Genomic DNA, 21365 nt, shown 5'->3' with positions numbered 1-21365 from the left:
CCATTTTGCCTTTTTGCATTTCTTTTTCTTGAGGATGGTCTTGATCACTGCTTCCTATACAATGTCATGAACCTCCATCCATAGTTCTTCAGGCACTCTGTTCATCAGATCGAATCCCTTGAATCTGTTTGTCACTTCCACTGTATAATCATAAGGGATTTGATTTAGGTCATACCTGAATGGTCTAATGGTTTCCCCTACTTTCTTCAATTTAAGTCTGAATTTGTCAATAAGGAGTTCATGATCTGAGCCACAGTCAACTCCAAGTCTTGTTTTTGCTGACTGTATAGAGCTTTTCCATCTTTGGCTGCAAAGAATATAATCAATCTGATTTCAGTATTGACTATCTGGTGATGTGTAGAGTGTAGAGTCATGTGTAGAGTCATCTCTTGTGTTGTTGGAAGAGGGTGTTTGCTATGACCAGTGCATTCTCTTGGCAAAACTCTATTAGCCTTTGCCCTGCTTTATTTTGTATCCCTTAGAAGAAGTGGAGTAGCCCTCATAGTCAACAAAAGGTTCTGAAATGCAGTATTTGGATGCAATCTCAATAATGACAAAATGATCTCTGCTTGTTTCCAAGGCAAACCATTCAATTTAAGAAATAAATCATTATAAATATAGTCTTCCTTCTCTCCCTCTTCTGTCCATTTCCCTTCTTTCTCTCTTGTCCCCATTCTCCTCTTTATATTCCCTTGAATTTGGCATGTATCATTGTTGTATTTTTCTCATAATTTTTGTATATATCCCTAAATATTATGTGGCATTGTTTTTTATTTTTTAAAGTTTATATAACAGAGTACATGTAGATGAGATAAAATTACATAAAATAGAAAGCAGGGTAATTATGAGCATGTGATTTAATATGTGGGCTGCCTTGGTGTTATAGGTTTTAGAATGGGCAGTGCATTCACCAAAACTTAATACGTCATTAAAAGTAAGTAAGCAAGTAAATGAATAGAAATATAAGGGCACTATACATTGAGTAATTATGAGTGTCTAATGGACTGGGTTTAATTCAATTCTGTATACCCAAGAATAAAATAACAATCATAATGGATAGGCAATATATTCTTTGTATCCAACTACAACTGTTTGTCCTTTAATGGACCACAACCTGGTGGTCCAGAGTCGACGATAAGAAAGTGAGAGAGATCAAAAGTCTGTTCTGTATTTCTCTGTCTCTTTTTCTGTTTTGCATATAGGGTTATCATTACCATCTTTCTAAATTCCATATATATGTGTTAGTATGCTGTAATGTTCTTTATCTTTCTGGCTTACTTCACTCTGTATAATGGGCTCCAGTTTCATCCATCTCATTAGGACTGATTCAAATGAATTCTTTTTAATGGCTGAGTAATATTCCATGGTGTATATGTACCACAGCTTCCTTATCCATTCATACAGAACAGACTTTTGAACTCTGTGGGAGAAGGTGAGGGTGGGATGTTTCAAAAGAACAGCATGTATACTATCTATGGTGAAACAGATCACCAGCCCAGGTGGGATGCATGAGACAAGTGCTCGGGCCTGGTGCACTGGGAAGACCCAGAGGAATCGGGTGGAGAGGGAGGTGGGAGGGGGGATCGGGATGGGGAATACATGTAAATCTATGGCTGATTCATATCAATGTATGACAAAACCCACTGAAATGTTGTGAAGTAATTAGCCTCCAACTAATAAAAAATAAATAAAGAAAGAAAGAAAGAAAGAAAGTGAGAGAGAGAAAGAGGCTGATATCCCCTGGTTTATGTGGAAAGCCAGTAGAGTCCTGTTCTTAGGGCTCGCACTGCTGCACGTAGGCACCGGGCACCCTCTCGAGTGGGTGAAGGCACAGTGTGCCTTCTTGAGAGGGTCCTAGAAGCCCGGGCAAGAAAGTGAGCTCAGCGGGCCTCCGCGCTCCAAGGAATTAGCCATAAATAGAGAGAGAGAGAAAGACAGAAAGAATAGAAAGAAAGAAAGACAGACACGGGGACCAAAGCTCTGATGCAGCAAAGGTGTTTTAATCAACATGACGTGGGCATATATACTGTAGTTATTCTCAGCAAAGATAAAGATTAAAATTCCAGACTTACAAAACATAAGAGGATCCTACCAAAGAGAGAGTTGCAAACAATCACCTTTTGTTTGCAGGGTACTTATCACTGTAATGAGAAATGCCTGGATTCCTCAGCCCAGGGAAAGGTGTGCTTCTCCTCTTAATTCCTGAATATTCAGGAATCAATAAGGGCCAGAGGGTTCCTGACAGATCCAAAACAGCACACAGGGAGCCTCTTGTTAAATGCTTCCTGACATACAACTTTTGTTTTTCTCATGCAATAAGATTTGTGAGATTCATCCATGTCAACATATGAAGCTTTTTATTCACTTTCCCTACATTTCTCCTGCTAGACAAGTCCTTTTCCAAAAAACCCCAGAATTCTAAGTGTTTAACTCTCCCTAGGTAATCCTTCCTGGCCTGTGGCTACCTAGCTACTCTTATCACTCATCCCCCCTCTGATATGCCAGTCTCAGTGGCCTACTTATATTCCTGAGTATACTTCAGGCAACTAGTCAGTTCATTTCATACTTCTGGAAGGCTTGCAAATAGTTTGGAAGAGGAAAAGCCCTTTGTAGCAGTGCTTGTGTGGCTTGCTACTTCCTACTTCATGTCAGCAGTCTTGTTGTAAACACATATGTGCATTGAGGCTGAGGTCTGAGACAAAATCCATGGATGTAGGCCAGAGGATTTCTCTAATAGCATCTAGTTAGCCAACTGTTAGTGTCATAAGCTAAGGTAACCTGCCCAGATTTAAACCAAAGCACCTCTCTCTCACTGATACACCAGAACAATGGCAATGTTATCATTCTGCTGTACCTATGTGCCAACTGTCCTTTTACCCACTCTCCACATACCTCCAACAAAAAGCCTTCTCTTTCTTTCTGTCTAGGACCTGATCCGGAGAGACATCCTGTACTACAAAGGCCGCATTGATATGGATAAATATGAGGTAGTGGACATTGAAGATGGCAGAGATGATGACTTTAATGTAAGCATGAAAAATGCCTTCAAGCTTCACAACAAGGAGACTGAAGAGATACATCTATTCTTTGCCAAGAAATTGGAGGAGAAGATACGCTGGCTCAGAGCTTTCAGAGAAGAGAGGAAAATGGTACAGGAAGATGAAAAAATTGGTAAGTGACCTGAGAGGAGAAAGAAGAATATGGCTATGAAGAACATAGAAGAGTTAAATTAGTTTTCACTTTTCTAGAGGCAGAGAGATTTGTGTTGTAAACTGACATAATCCACTTTGGTGGTTTCCTATTATTAGGTTCTTTTGGCAGATAACAATAGTTTCTATTAGTCAGCGTTAAGTGATACTTAGAGGTTGATTTCCCCTACATTATCACTACTAGGAGAGATTGTTACACTTAAATCAAACCTCAGGCTCAATTCTCCCAAACATACAAAAGTGTATTAGCAAACAAACACAAAAGCAGTCATACAGCCTGTTCTGTAATTTCAACGAAGTCGCAACTCTGTCCTTAGATACATGACAGCATCTTCTGTGAAAAGTTTAGGTTAGTCGAGGCAGATTTGGTAATGTTGGAGAAGGGAACGGGCACCTACTCCAGTATTCTGGCCTGGAGAATTCAATGGACTATACACAGTCCATGGGGTTGCAAATAGTCAGACACAGCTGATAGACTTTCACTTTCAGCTAACTTCTTAGTCAAAGTCTAGTGACAGAATCCTCTGAGTAGGCCAAAATATAGTACCAATTTTCAATCTTAAACTTCAGGCTTCCTTCTGAAGTATATATATAGGCTATAGGGTTCACTGGATTCTTATACCCAGTTCTTGTGAAGGCTAAAGTGCCTATATGACATTTGTGGAGAGGGCATATACATGTATTAGACTAATTAGGCCTCCTGAATTAAGGCGACTGAACTGCTGATAGTTGTGGCCTCTTGAGCAAAGACTTCTGAATGTTCAATATGTTAACAAATCACTTCTTGAGTGTGTATTCCTGATTAGATAACTTTAGGTGTTAACTAAATGTCCCTATTAATGTTCTTGTATATATCATGTTCTCTGTATAAAAGTATTTTAAAATAAATTATAGAAAATAAAATAGGGCCACTTGCATGATGTAGAATCACACTAAACCATACTCTTTTATTTGAAATAAGTTATTCTCCTTTCCAAAGGGAATATAGCTGGTAGAGATAATTTTTATACTGCTTTCCAGCTGTGGGATTTAGCATTTAACCTTGTGGTTTACAAAGTACTATCTGGTCTCCTGCTCGTGGTCCTGCCTTTCTGGCATAAAAATACAATAAGCCAGGCTTTGAAATTCCTTGAGAAGATACCAGAGTTTCTGGTGTTGCCTCACTCGTAAGGGAGGAGAATTATACCTTAAAACATCTGTATTCAAGTTGGAAGAAACTGCCTCTAAAAAAATGGGCCTACCATTTGAGTCCTGGTATAAATGTATTCTCCTATCTGAAGTATTGGGAATTGAAATGGTCAGAGGCAAGGAAGGATCATCGGAAAGACACTGCGTAGTCTTATCTAAGTCTTCTCAGGTTTTGGGTAGAGTACTTATTGATAATTCACTTTAAGTCCCATTGAATTCAGTTTGCTTTTAGCATTTGGGCACCGCTTTAGGACATGATGTAGAATCATTACAGAAATTCTACTGACTGCTTCTCCTAATGGAAGGAACCAACAATCTCTAACACTGCCTAGATTGTTAGTGCTATTAGAGGAATTGTTTTAGTGTGCTTTTTGCAGATCCTAGATCAACTAGAAGATTAATACCATTCACTCTGGTTCCAACATATCCCCCACACTGTAGAAAAGCTTCCAGAAATTGCTTCCCAAGGGTCGTCTTTTTAAAAATATTAAGAATTTGGTCTGAGTGTAACAGCAAGTCATTTTCTTTGAAAGCAATTTTGGGGAAAAAACACAAAAATACAAGAAAAAAAACACCTAAAAATCACACATGAACATACTACCCAGAGATAAATTTTATAAATACTTTGGTATATTTCCTTCCCATCTTCTTTCCTATGTGTCTAAATTAAAAAAAAAAAAAAAATTACAGTGCCTGAATCTTTATTTCTGTCTCCCCCAACCTCTGCCACTTCATGACAGATATAAATTTATATCTTTGTCACTTAAAATTATATCATTAACATTTCTTTAAATTATTTACTATTTTAATCATTATTTTTATGGCTGTCATGTGGATTTACTATAATTTTTGTTTTTTATTTTTACTTTTTAATTATAAAATATGTAGTCATAATAACCATGTAAGCACTTATGGAAATATAATAAAGTTTAGCATTCTGTTCCCTTCTCTGTTGCTCCTATTCTGTGTAAGATAATCAGTATTAATTTGATGTGTTTCTTTTCATACTAATCTGAAGTTCATATAAACGTATACACATAAGATTTTATTTATAAAAATATAAATATTATACTAAAATATAAAAATTATACTATACATATTACTCTGTAACTTGCTTTCTTTTTTTTTTGTTTTTTTTATTTTTGTTTTTTTTTAATTTTTGTTTTTTTAGTTTTTATTGTTTTTTTTGTTTGTTTGTTTTTTGTTTTTTGTAACTTGCTTTCTTAAGCATAATTTATCATCAGAATCACTCCAGTTGAAGAATATAGAATCTAACTATAACTCCTTGTATCAGTCAGGGTTCAATAAGAGAAGCATAACCAGTAAGAGATAAATTATTATTAAGAAATTTATTATAAGAATTGCATTATGTGATTGCAAAGGCTGGCTAAGCAACTCCAGGCATTCAGGTTCAAACATCATGGGTAGGCTTGAACTTGCGGACATAGACCAAAGCTGTCTTTGGATAGGGCTTGTACGTCTGAAGTTTGTAAGGCAAAATTTTTTCTTTTAGGTGAGACCTCAGCCTTAGTTTTTTAACTGGCAAAAACACCATGAGCTCTGTACTTAATTTTTTTCCTTTTATTTATTCATTTTTTAATGTATTTATTTATTTTAATTGGAGGCTAATTAAATTTAAAGGCACAATATACTAATCTTAGCTATAGGCTTATTGTTGTACAAGTTTCTAGGACTTATTCATATCTTATGTAAATGAAACTTTATAGCTATAGAAAAGCAGCTCCCTGTTTTCTCCAGTGATTCTCTCTGGAATCACCATTCTGCTCTCTGTCTATGAGTTTGACTGGTTGAGACACCTCATATTCATACAAATATAGAATTTGTCCTTCTGTGACTACATTATTTTAATTAGCAAATGTCCTCCAGATTTATCCATGTCATCACATATGGCAGAATTGCCATTCTTTTGGGGGCTGAATAATATTCTTGTGTGTGTGTGTGTGTGTGTATACAAAAAAATACATGCCACATTTTCTTTATCCCCTTATCCATCCTCAGACATTTAGATTGTTTCAATTATCATGGCTAATTGGGAATAATGCTACAATGAATATGAAAGTACTGATATCTCTTCAAGATCCTGATTTCAATTATTTTGAACATATAGCCAGAAGTGAGATTGCTGGATCATATGGTAGTTTTCCATAGTGACTAAATCATTTTAATACCTAACAGTTTACTGTGGGTCCGGTGTCTCTACATTCTTGCCAATACTATTCTTGCCAATACTATTCTTGCCAATTCTTTGAGAATAGCTCTCTAAACAGGAGTGAAGTGGTATCTTATTATGGTCAAGATTTGGATTTCCCTGATAATTAGTGATGTGGAGAATTCTTTTATATACCTGTTGGCCATTTTTATGACTTCTTTGAGAACATGTCTATGCAAGTCCTTTGACCATTCTTTTTAATCGCTATATGGTTTTTTTGTTTGTTTGTTTTTCGTTTTTTTTTTTTTTTTCACTACTGAGCAGAGAAGTTTCTTATATATTTTGGAAATTAAGCCCTTAGATATATGGTTTCCAAATATTTTCTCCCATTACATAGATTCCCTTTTTTTTTTTTTTTTTTGAAAATTCTTGACTGAGCTCAGTGAACTTCAGTGTGTGTGTGTGCCTGCTCAGTCATGTCTGACTCTTTGGGATCCCAGGGACTATAGCCCACCAGGTTCCTCTGTCCATGGAATTTTCCAGGCAATGATACTGGAATGGAATAGATTGCCTTTTGAATATGTTGTTTCTTTTCTTTGCTGTGCAGAATCATTTTAGTTTGATGTAGTCCTATTTGTCTGCTTTTGCTTTGTTGCCAGTGCTTTTGGTATTTAAGAAATCATTGTCAAGAAGATTTTTCCCTTTTTTTCTTCTAGGAGTTTTACAATTTCAGATCATACATTTAAGGCTTCAGTCCACTTTACGTTGATTTTCATGTATGGCATAAGATAGAAGTTCAATTTCATTCTTTTGCATGTGGATATCCAGTTTTCACAAAATGATTTGTTGAGGAAACTATCCTTTCCCCATTGTGTATTCTTGGCAGCCTTGTCAAAGATATGTTGACTGTATATGTGTGGGTTTATTTCTGGCCCTCTATCCTAGTCCATTGATCTATATGTCTCTATTTATGCCATACAATACTGTTTTAATTACTGTCACTTCATAATATATTTTTAATCAGGAATTTTGAAGTCTCCAGCTTTGTCCTTCTTTCTCAAGATTGGTTTAGCTATTATGGGTCTTTTATGTTTCCACATAAATTTTAGGCTTGCTATTTCTGTTTCTGTTAAAAGAAAAAAAGCCATTGGGGTTTTGATAGAATTGCATTGACTCTATAGATACCTTCAAGTCAGAATGGATATTTAACAATATCAAGCCTTCCACTACAAGAAAGGTAAACTACAAATCAATATCTGTAACAAAATCCATGGGAAAGTCCTCTGTAAATCACTGGAAAAAAAATTCAACAGTACAGTAAGAGGATCAGACACCATGACCAAGTGGGATTTATCTGGGATACAAGAATGGTCTAACATACGTAAATCAATTAATGTGATACACCACACTAACAAAATGAAGGGAAAAATTCACTTGATCATGTTTATAGATGCAGAAAAACCATGTGAAAAAATTCAACACACTTTTATGATAAAAACTATTGACAAGGTATAGAAGGAATTTACCTCAACATATAAACCATATATTGAAGGCTCACAAGGCTCATAGATAATATTATACTTAAGCGGGGAAATCTGAAAGCTTTTTCTCTAAGATCAGGAACAAGAGATGTTTACATTCACCACTTATCATCAACGTAGTAGTGGAAGTCCTAGCTAGAGCAATTAGGTTTAACTATTAATTCCTCCAAATTAGGAAAGAGAAAGTAAACTTATTCCTGTTTGCAGATGAGATCATCTTATATGTAAAAACCCTAAAGACTCCACAAACAGCTTTTACATCTAATAAATGAATTCATTTGTAGGATACAAAATCAATACACAAAAGTAAATTGTGTTTCTATGTACTAACAACAAACTATATGAAAAAGAAATTAAGCAAGCAATCTCATTTACAATTGCTTCAAAAAGAATACAATAGTTAGGTATAAACTTAACCAAGGAGTTAAAATACTGGTACACTGAAAACTACAAAATATTACTGAAAGAAATTAAAGAAGACATAAGTAAATAGACATTCTGTATTCTTGGAGTGGAAGACAATGTTAATAACATGTTCATTTTACTGAAGTCCATCTATAGATTCAATGTGCTCCTATTAAAACTCCAGTAGCATTTTTTATGGAAACAGGGAAAAAAAGAACAATCCTAAAATTCATGGGGATACACAGTATATCCATGAGAGAGATGAACAAAGCTGGAGACATCACAATTCCTGATTCAAAATATATTACAAAGCTATAATAATTAAAACAGTTTGGTGCTGGCATAAAGACAGACATGTAGATGAATGCAATAGGATAGGGAGCTCAGAAAAACACCTACATGTATATATTCAACATATCTTCAACAAGGATTCCAAAAATACACAATTGGGAAAGGGTGATTTCTTCAATGAATGATGTGAAAGCTGGATATCACATGAAAAAGAATAAAATTGAACTCCTACTTTATGTCATACATGAAAATCAGTTCAAAGTAGACTGAAGACTTGAACATGTGACTCGAAACTGTAAAAACCCTAGACAAAAACCTTGGGGAAATATTTCTTGATGTTGGTCTTGGCAATGGTTTTTTGGATATGACACCAAAAACATGGACAGGAAAGCAAAAATAGACAACATCAAACCAAAAAGCCTTTGCACAGCAAAAGAAAAAACAACAGCACAAAAAAGCAACCTGTTAAACGGGAGAAAATATTTTCAAATCATACATGTGATAATTTCTAAAATATATAAGGAACTTCTACAAGTCAATTAGTTAAAACCCAAAACTCAGTTAAAAATTGGCAAAGAACTTCCACAGATATTTTGATTATTTCTTTAACTACTTTTTGCCATTGATTTTTTTTTCTCCTTGTAAAACTTTCCTTAAGTCTATATATATTTTCTACTGTAATCTCTTATTTTTTTTTAAACTCATTTTTCTTTGTATTTTTGTTTTTGATTGTGAAATGTCTTTCCACTTTTCACCATATTTTATTCAACCACTCTCCATTTAACAGCCTATTAACTCATGTTCTCACCTTTTTGTCCCTCTATACATTGAAATGCATTGTTGTAGGTAAGTCTTAATATTACTCTTCCAGAAAAGTTGTACTAATTTATATGTTTTAAAAAAGGTCTATGTTACTCATAACAAAATGATTTATTTTTATGTTATAGGGTTTGAGATTTCTGAAAACCAGAAGAGGCAGGCTGCAATGACTGTGAGAAAAGTCTCTAAACAAAAAGGTAAAACTGCCTTTTACTACAACCTCCCTGACCTCACTCACTCTCATTGTGAAACTGAAAAGCCATAAGCTATGTGTTTGCATATTCCTATGCTTGTTTCCATGCTAAAGTTCACTTAGGGTTGTGGTAAATGTCCAGATTCCCAAGTATCTCTGATGATAAGTGGTAAATGATCTTTAAAAGACTTAAGGCTTAGCAGTGAATAATTTAAGGTTGCCATGTCCACAGATAGCTCATTGGGTACAGGAAAAAAATAGAACCTTTGTTTCTTTTATTTTCACTTAAATAAAAGTGAGAAACTAAACTTTATTAACAATTTAGAAACAGTTGGGCAATATTAAATATATGGAATTTATTAACACACACACACACATACACACACACACACATATATAAGGGATATGCATATAACCTTCTTTCATTGAATTGGGGGCATTTGCCAAATCATGAACCCCAAATCAGAATGGAGGACTTCAAACTGAACCTAGACAGAAGATCCAGATATGTGTTCTCTTTTTGAATCATAAACTAAAGTATTTTAAAAAGGAAATTACCTTGGAAATCAACTTGAATATGAAATGAAGCCTTATTTTCTCATTTTCATGAACTAAAAAACATTAAAATGCTTAATTGAACAAAGGGAAGGAACTACCCTCTGTTTATTCAAGAAGCTATTTAGTACCAGTCCTTTTATTTAAGTTCCTTCGTTTTGCTTTTATGATACCCCTGAAAAGATAGACATTATTAGTCTCATTTTCCAGAAGAAGAAACTGAGGATATTTGGCATAAAGTGACTCTGAACTTAAGTCAGCTTGTTTCTAAGTCTACTGCTCCCTCCTCTCCACCTCAGGGTTCTGTTGATCCTTCATGCTAGTTAGTGAGTGAGTGAAGTCGCTCAGCTGTGTCTGACTCTTTGTGACCCCATGGACTGTAGCCTATCAGGTTCCTCCTTCCATGGGATTTTCCAGGCAAGAATACTGGAGTGGGTTGCCATTTCCTTCTCCAGGCAATCTTCCCAACTCAGGGATCGAACCCAGGTCTCCTGCATTGTAGGCAGATGCTTTTACCATCTGAGCCACCAAGGAAGTCTTCATGCTAGTTAAGAAGAGCTCAATTTTTGTCTTACCTCAACCACTGACAGCTGTTTCTATTACTGACAGCTATTATCATTCTCCCCAGGGTAGGCAATCTTAGTGAGACTTCATTTTCCTTAGGCCCTTCCTTGTGCTCTCTTAAAGGGCTCTCTGATTTACAATGAGTGACCATTTAAGTGATCAGATTCAAGTTGCCTGAAATTCTAGCAGTCACATAATGCACCCTTAATTATTCCCAATGAAGTTCCTTTTTATTGAAGAGGTTTAGTGTCTGTGGATATCTGATTTCCAGTTGATCAGTGCACCTAGCTTGGGCATCCAGCTAGTCATGGCCTTCCTTTTAACTTCTTATTGCTTCTTAGTCTTTGAAGACGCTCACTGACACTTGCACTCGTCATGGAAATATGATTCACTTTAGGTAGGAAATTAAAGGCAACCACTCCTAACTCCTTGGTGGTGAAAACAGGACAGTGTTAGAAAGTAATCTGGAGTTAATTACACTAAGTCTATGATCTATATGGATAGGAGAATCCTTTGAGAAAAATGTGCTTATTCCTTAGAGATTTGAGCCCCAACTACCTGGACAGTCTTTGGGCTACAAAGGGGCTACTGTCCTAGTGGCCCACCTCTTTTCTCCTGGAGGCTCTTTCCTCCTGAACTTCTCTCATTCTGAATCCTTCCACTGCCCCTACCACATTGACCTTCATAATGGGATAGTATTCCTTTATCTCAGCCCAAGTTCTCCCAAGTCTATCTGAGACTGGCTTATTTTTCCACTGAGAAACCTTAAAGCAGAAGAACATGCACAAAGCAACCAATTAGAAAACAGTCCTACTCGCTCATACCAAGCCTTTGTGTCACGTTCCTTCTCTGCCTTGTCTGAAGACTATCCCTTGCAGGTCCTCTTTTGTCTCCCAGTATCTAAACAATTGTTCACCTGAATAGCTTTCCATCTAGTCTTCAAATAAACTTCTCTGGTTTCAAACCACTGAATTCCTAAAAATTTCCTCCATTATTTCTGTTTCCATTTTCTAGGCCCTCCTAGTCCAGGACTGTGGTGACTGATATATTTGAGACTCATGGGCACTACATGTGTAGAAGTGATTTCCACTACAATCCATGTGGTCACAAAGAGTCAGACACAACTGAATGATTAACACACACACACACACACACACACACACACACACACACACACACACACACACATATGGGAAGAGCAAGTGAATTTTCTGAGATACCTAAGAAAGCCAGCTTTCTTAATCCTTCCAATGACACCTTTCTGGAAGTGATAAGGAGCACTTTTGTTATCATTTCTCTAATTCAGATTTAATATAGATTCCAACATATTCTATAATGCTATGTGAGGTGAAGTGTTACTCAATTGTGTCTGACTCTTTGCAGCTCCATGGACTGTAGCTTGTCATAGCCCTCTGTCCATGGAATTCTCCAAGTAAGAATGCTGGAGTGGATAGCAATTCTCTTCTCTAGGGAATCTTCCTGACCCAGGTTTCCTGCATTGCAGGCAGATTCTTTACTGTCTGAGCCACCATGAATGTGTTAGTCACTTAGTCATGTCCAATTCTTTGTGACCCTGTGGACTATAGCCCACTAGGCTCCTCTGTCCATGGAATTCTCCAGGCAAGAATACTGGAGTGGGTTGCCATTTCCTTCTCCAAGTCACATGAGCCACGATGGAAATCCATAATGTCATGGGGCCTTATCCACTTAGTCTACTGTACTAGGGGAGGGAAGGCTGGCTGAAGAAAAGCATAGGACAGAGCCTAGCTCCAAGGGAGGCCTTTTCACTTTATATTTGCCTTTTACACTGTCTTGAGAGTTGGCGATTAATTCCTGGTACATCAACTCATTTCAGTTTGCCATTATGGAGCTCTCTAGGGCCGCAAGTACAGTTCTCATCTCCAGAGGCTTTAGGACAGGTCAAAATCAAATGAGTATGTGAGAATAACTAAAATAACTGTGATATGGAATAAAGTTTGAACAATAAGTCTACCCAGATTTCAACACTAATAGCTACAGTAACCAAGAGAGTGTGGCGTTGGTAGAATAGACATGGTAGATTATGTTAGAGAATAGAGAACCCAAAAATAGACCTACACAAATATGCCCAACCAATTTTTTGACAAAGGTACAAAAGCAGTTCAGTGAAGGAAGGATAACCTTTTAAACAAATGGCACTGAAAAACTTCAGATATGCATATTATACCACTCTAATGGCAGAAAGTGAGCTAAGGCACCTATTGATGAGGATAAAAGAGGAGAGAAAAGAATCTGGCTTAGAACTCAACATTAAAAAACTGAGATCATAACTTCCCATCCCAGGGTAGTCCCATCACTCCATGGCAAATAGAAGGGGAAAAGTGGAAACAGTGACAGAGTTTATTTTCCTGGGCTCCAGAATCACTGTGGACAGTGACTGCAGCCATGAAATAAAAGACGCTTGCTCCCAGGAAGAAAAGCTATGGCAAACCTAGACAGCATAGCAAAAAACAGAGACATCACTTTGCCAACAAAGGTCTTTAAAGTCAAAGCTATGGTTCTTCCAGTAGCTATGTATGGATGAGAGAGTTGGACTATAAAGAATGCTGAGTGCTGAAGAACTGATGCATTCAAATTGTGATGCTGGAGAAGACTGCTGAGAATCTCGTGGACAGCAGGAGATCCTAACCAGTCAATCCTAAAGGAAATCAAGCCTGAATATTCATTGGAAGGACTGATACTGAAGCTCCAGTGCTTTGACTACCTGATGGGAAGAGCTAACTCATTGGAAAAAACCCTGATGCTTGGAAAGATTAAAGGCAAAAGGAGAAAGGGGCGGGAGAGGATGAGATGGTTAGATAGCATCATTAGCTCAATGGAATGAGTTTGAACAAATTCTGGGAGATAGTGAAGGACAGGAAAGCCTGGCATGCTTCAGTCCACTGGGTCACAGAGAGTCAGACATGACTTAGCAACTGAACAACAAAGACAAGGAAGAATCTCAACCTAAATTCACAACCTATAAAAAGTAACTCAAAATAGATAATGAATTTAAATTTAAAGTTAGAAACTTTTATTTATTTTTATTTTTTTCATTTATTTTTATTAGTTGGAGGCTAATTACTTTACAATATTGTAGTGGTTTTTGTCATACATTGACATGAATTAGCCATGGATTTACATGTATTCCCCATCCCGATCCCCCCCTCCCTCCCTCTCCACCAAAAAAAAAAAAAGTTACAAACTTTTAAAAAACAGTAGGAGAAAATCTTCAGAATTAGATTTAGGCAAATAATTCTTTAGAACTGACACCAAAAGCTTGAATTATAAAATCAAGTATTGATAAAATGGACCTCATCAAAGTAGAAAATTTTGCCTTGTGTAAGACCATGTGAAGGGAGGTGGGAGGGGGGATCGGGATTGGGAATACATGTAAATCCATGGCTGATTCATATCAATGTATGACAAAACCCACTGGAAAAAAAAAAAAAAAAGACCATGTGAAGAAGATGAAAAGACAAGCTACATGCTAGGGAAAATATTTGCAAACCATGTACCTGACAAAACATTAGTATTTAGAATATATAAAGAACTCTCAAAGCTCAATAGTAAAAAATAAATGAAAACAAACAAAAACAAATTACACATTCCAATTAGAAAATGGGCAAAAGACAGATAATTCACTGAAGATGATATTTGGGTATCAGCTGAACATATGAAAAGATGTTCAGCATCATTAATCATTGAAAATATGCAAATCACAATGAGATATCACTACATATCTTTTACAAGGGCAATAGAAAAATAAATAGTGAAAACACCTAATGCTGGCAAGGCTGTATAGAAACAGAATCATTCATACCTTGCTGGTGAGAATGTAAAACAGTATAGCCACTGTTTTACATAATTGTTTGGCAGTTTCTTAAAACATAAAATATACAACTACAAGGTGATTCAGCACACATCTGGGCATTTATCCCAAAGAAGCGGAAATTTATTTTCACTTAAAAACTTCTAAACAAATGTTCATAGCAGCTTTGTTCAAAATAGACCAAACTGGAAATAACTTAGTTGTCTTTCAGTGGGTGAGTAATTAAGCAAATACTGGTACATCTATATCATAGAATATTATACATCAATAAAAAGAAGCCAACTACTGGTACATGCAACAACTTGGGTGAATTTCTATGGAATCTTGATGATTGAGAAAAACTTATACCTAAAGTTTACAGATGATATGATTCCATTCATATAATGTTCTTCCAATAATATAATTTGGAAATGAGGAACATACTAGCGGTTGCTAGGAGTTAAGGAGAGATTGGGAAAAGGAAAGAAATAAGTGTGGTTATAAAAGAGTAAAAAGAGTAATCCTTTTGATGATAGAAATGTTCTATCTCTTGACTGTGTCCTATAACAATGTTAATATCTTAACTGTAATATTATAATATAGATTTGCAAAATGCTATTATTGGAGAAATTAAATAAAGGGTCCAAGGCATATCTCCATAGTTTTGATTCCTGTATGTGAATTTACAGTGATCTCAAAATAAAAAGCTTAATTAAAAATTAAAATGAGCACTCCCCAAACTCCCTCCCTAATATCTATATATCATTTGTTGGCCTCTGGTACTGTCATATTTTTGACACCACATTTGAAAACTGTTAGACAACATCATCAAAATGGCAGAATAGTTTTTTACCTTAGTCTCTCCAAAGAACACAGATTTTGACAATTACCAGCAGATAGGAGTGTCATTCTGAGAGTCTGGGAGCTCAGTGGAGAAGTTCCAGACAGAATAATCTATGATTAGACGCAAAGAAGAGTCCAGTCAATAAAAACTGAAGGATGTGACTGCCCTTTTAATGCAAAGACAGCAACACAAAACTAGAAGGAATATGAAAAGTCAAGGAGACAAGAGATCATTGATGGAATGCAATAATTTCTAGAAACTGACACCCAAAGACAAGGAGATCTGTGATTTGCCTGTTAAACAATTCAAAATATATTATAGTTGTTTTAAGGAAGTTCAAAGAGCTACAAGAGGGACAATTCAACAAAAACAGGGAAACATTGTGAACAAAATAAGAAATTTAATGGAAGAAATTATAAAAAATAACCAAACAAATTATAGAGCTGAAAATACAATGTATGAAATGAAAAAATACAATACAGAGCATCAATAGCAGACTTAATCACCCAGAAGAAAAGTATCTGTGAAGTCAAAGAAAGGTCATTTGAAATTGTCTAGTCAGACTAGGGGGAAAAAATGAAAAAGGGTGAAGTATGCCTATGTGACTTATGGGGTAAAATTAAGATTAACAATCTATAAAATATTAGAGTCTGAGAAGGATAAGAGAAGAAGAAAGGAGAACAAAGACTGTTTAAACAAACAGTGGCTAAAACTTCCCAACTCTGGGTAGATATTTGGATATCCAAGTTCACTTGGCTCACTGATGTCCAAACAATTTAACCCAAAATGGTCTTCTCTAAGACACATTCTAATAAAGCTATCTAAAATCAAAGACAAAAAGAGAACGTTAAAAGTAACAAGAGAAAAAAAAATCTCATGTGCATGGAAACCTGTATAAGGCTATCAGCAGATTTCTCAACAGAGAGTGGAATGATATGTTCAAAGTACTAAAAGAAAGTATCATCCAACCAAGAATGCTGCACCCAGAAAATAAAGGAAAGACAAACACTTTTTCAGACCAGAAAAAATAATAAAAGCAGAAAGAGTTAATTGCCACTAGACTTGACTTACAATAAATGCTGAAAGTTCTTCAAGCTGAAATGAAAGAATGCTAATTAGTAACATGAAAACCTGAAGATGAATGTACAATAGGGGCAGCAGATAATATGGCAGAGTAGAAGGACTTGAGCTCACCTCCTCCCATGAAAGCAACAAAATCAAAACTAACTGCTGAACAATCATTAACAAAAAAGTCTTGAACCTATGAAAAAGTGTATTCTACAACCAAAGACAAAGAAGAAGAAAGACAGTGGGAGGGGTGCTTTTGCAATATAATCAAATCCTATACCTGCCAGGTGGGCAGCCCACAACTTGAAAAGTATTATATTGCAGGGATTCTCTGACAGGAGTGAGAGTTCTGAGCCCAACATTAGGCTTCCAAGCCTGGGGTCTGGCCACAGAAGGAGAAGCTCACACATATTTGGCTTTGAAGGCCAGTGGAGCTTGTATCCAAGAGTTTCACAGGACTGGGGAAATCAGTGATTCCACCCTTGGGGGAATCACACATTTTATGTGCACTGGGACCCAGAGCAAAGCAGTGATTCCATAGGAGCCTAGACCAGACCTACCTGTAAATCTTAGTCTCCTAGGGAGGCAGAAGTTGGCTATGAGTCACTATGGGGACAAGGACACTGGTGGTGAGAGTTCCAAGGAATATAATCCACATAAGCTCTCCCAGAAGTCATCATATTGGCATCAAGATCTCGACCCACTCAACAGCCTGTAGGATCCAGTGCTGGAGCGGTAACACAGCCACATCCATCTGCAGACAGGCTACCTGAATTCATCCTAAGCCAACAACCACATATAAACACATGGCTTGACATGGCCTTGCCCACAAGTGGGACAATACCTAGCTCTGCCCACCAGGGGGCAGTCACCAGTCCCTCCCACCAGAAAACTTGTACAGGGACCCTGGATCCACCTCACTCAACAAGATGCTGGCACAAGAAGTAAGAGAAACAATCCTGCAGCCTGAGGAAAAGGGACGGCAAACACAAAAAGTAAGACAAAATGATATGACAGAGAAATATGTTAAAGAAGAAGGAACAAGATAAAAACCACAGAGAAAATAAGTGGAAATAGACAATCTACCTGAGAAAGACTCCAGAGTAATGATAGTAAAGATGATTCAAGAAGTCAGAAAAATAATGAAGCACAGACCAAGAGAATACAATAAATGTTTACTATAAACCTGGAGAAAGAAATGGCAACTCACTCCAACATTCTTGCTTGGAGAATCCCATGGTCAGAGGAGCCTGATAGGTTACAGTCCATGGGGTCACAAAGAGTTGGACATCACTAAGCAACTTCACTTTCACTTTCTTCTAGTAGCTTGAAAGAACAAAGATGAGCAATGCAATAACTGAAACAAAAAATACACTAGAAGGAATAAATAGAATAAATGAGGCAGAAGAATAGGTAAGTGACCTGGAAGATGGATTACTGGAAATTACTACTGCAAAACAGGATAAAGAAAAAAGAACGAAAAATAATGAGAACAGTCTTAGAGACTTCTGGGATATTAAATGTACCAACATTTGCATTATAAGGGTGACAGAAGAAGATGAGAGAGAAAAGACCTGAGAAAATGTTTGAAGAAATAATAGCCAAACTCTTCACTAAAATGGGAAAGGACACACTCACTCAAAACCAGGAAGCACAGAGAGTCCCATACAGGATAAATCAAAGGAGGAACATGCTGAGACACACATTAATCAAAGTAATGAAAACTAAAGACAAAGAAAATACTAAAAAGCAACAAGGGAAAAGCAAGAAATAACATACAAAGGGATTTCCATAAACTTATCTCCTGATTGTTCGGCAGTAGATCTGCAGGCCAGAAGAGAGTGACATGATATATTTAAAATGCTGAAAAGGAAAAAACTACAACCAAGAATACTCTACCCAGCAAGGTTCTCATTCAGATTACACAGAGAAAACAAATGCTTTATGGGCAAAGAAATGCTAAGATAATTCAGCACCACCAAATCAGCTATACAACAAATGCTAAGGGAACTTCCCTATATGGGAAAGAAAAGGCCATAACTGGAAACAAGAAAATTATGAATGGGAAAGCTCAATGGTGAAGGCAACATACAATAAATGTAGGCAAGCATCCATACAAAATATAATAACAAAACCAGCAATGGTGAGAAGAGAAGAGTATAAATATAGGATATTGAAAATGCATTTGAAATTAAGAGACCAGCACCTTTATTTTTTTAATTTTTTTTCATTTATTTTTATTAGTTGGAGGCTTATTACATTACAATATTGTAGTGGTTTCTGCCATACATTGACATGAATCAGCCTTTGGTTTACCTGTGTTCCCCATCCCAATCCCCCCTCCCACCTCCCTCCCCATCCCATCCCTCTGGGTCTTCCCATTGCACCAGCCCTGAGCACTTGTCTCATGCATCTAACCTGGGCTGGAGATCATATACACAATGGAATATTACTCAGTCATTAAAAAGAATTCACTTGAATCAGTTCTAATGAGATGGATGAAACTGGAGCCCATTATACAGAGTGAAGTAAGCCAGAAAGATAAAGGCCAATACAGTATACTAACGCATATATATGGAATTTTAAAAGATGGTAACGATAACCCTATATACAAAACAGAAAAAGGGACACAGATGTACAGAATAGACTTTGGGACTCTATGGGAGAAGGCGAGGGTGGGATGTTCTGAGAGAATAGCATTGAAACAAGTATACTATCAAGGGTGAAAGAGACCAGCAACTTTAAACAATCTTGTATATACAAAGACTGCTGTATCAAAACCTCATGATAAAGAGAAACCAAAAATCTGTAATAGATATGAACAAAGAATAAAGAAAGAAAAAGCAATCCAAACACTAAACATAGACATCAAATCAGAACAGTAGAGAACAAAAGATGAAGGGAAAGAAAAAAGAACTACAGAAATTAATCCAAAACAATTACAAAATGACAATAAAAAATACATATTAGTGGTTACCTTAAATGGAAATTGTTTAAACACTCAACAAAAAGATATAGACTGGATGAATAGATACAAAAACAAGACCCATATATATGCTGTCTACAAGAGACATACTTAAAATCTAGATACACTTACAGACTGAAAATGAGAGGATGGAAAAAGATATTCCTTGCAAATGGAAATGAAAGCTGGAATAGCGATACTCATATCAGACAAAATAGACTTTAAAATAGAAGACTGTTACAAGAGACAAATAAGGACACTACCTAATGAACAAGGGATCAATCCAAGAAGAAGATATAACACTTGTAAATATGAATGCACCCAACATAGGAGCACCTCAATATATAAGGCACATTGTATCAGCCATAAAATGAGAAACTGATAGTAACACAATAATACTGGGGCACTTTAACGACCCATTTTCTTCAATGGGCTGGTTATGCACACAGAAAATCAGTAAGAAAACACAGGCCTTAAAATGCCATATTAAGCAAGATGGACTTAATTGATATTTATAGAACATTTCATTCAAAAGCAGAAGAATACACATTCTTCTCAAGGGCACATGAGAGATTCTCCAGGATAGAGCACATGCTATGCCATAAAAGAAGCCTCAGTATATTTAATAAAATTGAAATTATATCAAGCCTGCATTCCAACAGAAATGCTAAGAGATTAGAAATTAGCTATAAGAAAAAACTGGAAAAAAACACAATCACATGGAGGCTAAACAATATGTCACTAAACAACCAGTGGGTCACTGAAGAAGACAAAAAGAAAAAAAAATACCCAGAGACAGATGAAAATGAAAACATGATGACCCAAAACCTATGGGATGCAACAAAAGCACTTCTAAGAATGAAGTCTGTAGCAATACAACCTTACCTCATGAAAAAATAAAAAAAAAAAAAAATACAATCTGACCTAAACCAACTAGACAAATAAGAACAAATAGTGGAAACCAATTTGGAAAAGAAGAAAAATTGTCACTGTTTACAGATGACATGAAATTGTACATAGACAATGCCAGAGATGCTACCCCTCCCCACACACACACACACACACACTAGAGCTTATCCATGAATTTGGTACAGTTGCAGGATACAAAATTAATACTCAGAAATCACTCACATTTCTATACATTAACCACAAAAAATCAGAAAGAGGAATTAAGGAAACAATCCCATTTACCACTGCATCAAAAAGAATAATGTACCTAGGAATAAACCTACCTAAGAAGGCAAAAACTTTTACTATGAAAACTGTGAGATGCCAATGAAATAATTGAAGGTGACACAGGTCAAATTATATACTATATTCTTGGATTGGAAGAATCAATATTGTCAAAATGACTATACTACCCGAGGCAATCTACAGATTCAATGCAATCCCTATTAAATTACCAATGACATTTTTCAAAGAACTAGAGCAAAAAAATCAAATTTACATGGAAACACAAAAGACTCTATGGAGTCAAAATCATCCTGAGAAAGAAAAATGGAGCTGGAAGAATCAGTCTCCCTGACTTCAGACTATACTACAAAGGTACAGTAAACAAACAAAAAAAGAGTATGCTACTACAAGGACCTACTGTATCGCATGGGCAAATTTGCTCAATACTCTGTAATATCCAAATGGGAAAAGAATCAGAAATAGAATAGATACATGTATAATGGAATCACTCTCCTGTACACCTGAAACTAACACAACATTGTTAGTCAACT

The 21365-nt window shown here is 36.2% G+C and overlaps 1 protein-coding gene across 10 annotated transcripts in view; it reads left to right on the top strand.

Annotated features, from left to right (window-relative positions):
* Positions 1–21365, top strand: part of ARHGEF9 (Cdc42 guanine nucleotide exchange factor 9) — a 246637-nt gene that overhangs the window by 213915 nt on the left and 11357 nt on the right. For all 10 annotated transcript variants that reach the window (XM_043457945.1, XM_043457947.1, XM_043457946.1 and 7 more), the window contains 2 exons: positions 2928–3171; positions 9752–9820. In XM_043457945.1, the coding sequence (XP_043313880.1) occupies positions 2928–3171; positions 9752–9820 (313 nt within the window). The remainder of the gene's footprint in view (positions 1–2927; positions 3172–9751; positions 9821–21365) is intronic.

Source organism: Cervus canadensis, chromosome X, assembly GCF_019320065.1.
Source record: "Cervus canadensis isolate Bull #8, Minnesota chromosome X, ASM1932006v1, whole genome shotgun sequence".
Classification (NCBI taxonomy): domain Eukaryota; kingdom Metazoa; phylum Chordata; class Mammalia; order Artiodactyla; family Cervidae; genus Cervus; species Cervus canadensis.
Note: the sequence above shows the minus strand (reverse complement) of the source record. Positions and strands in the feature narration are given on the sequence as shown.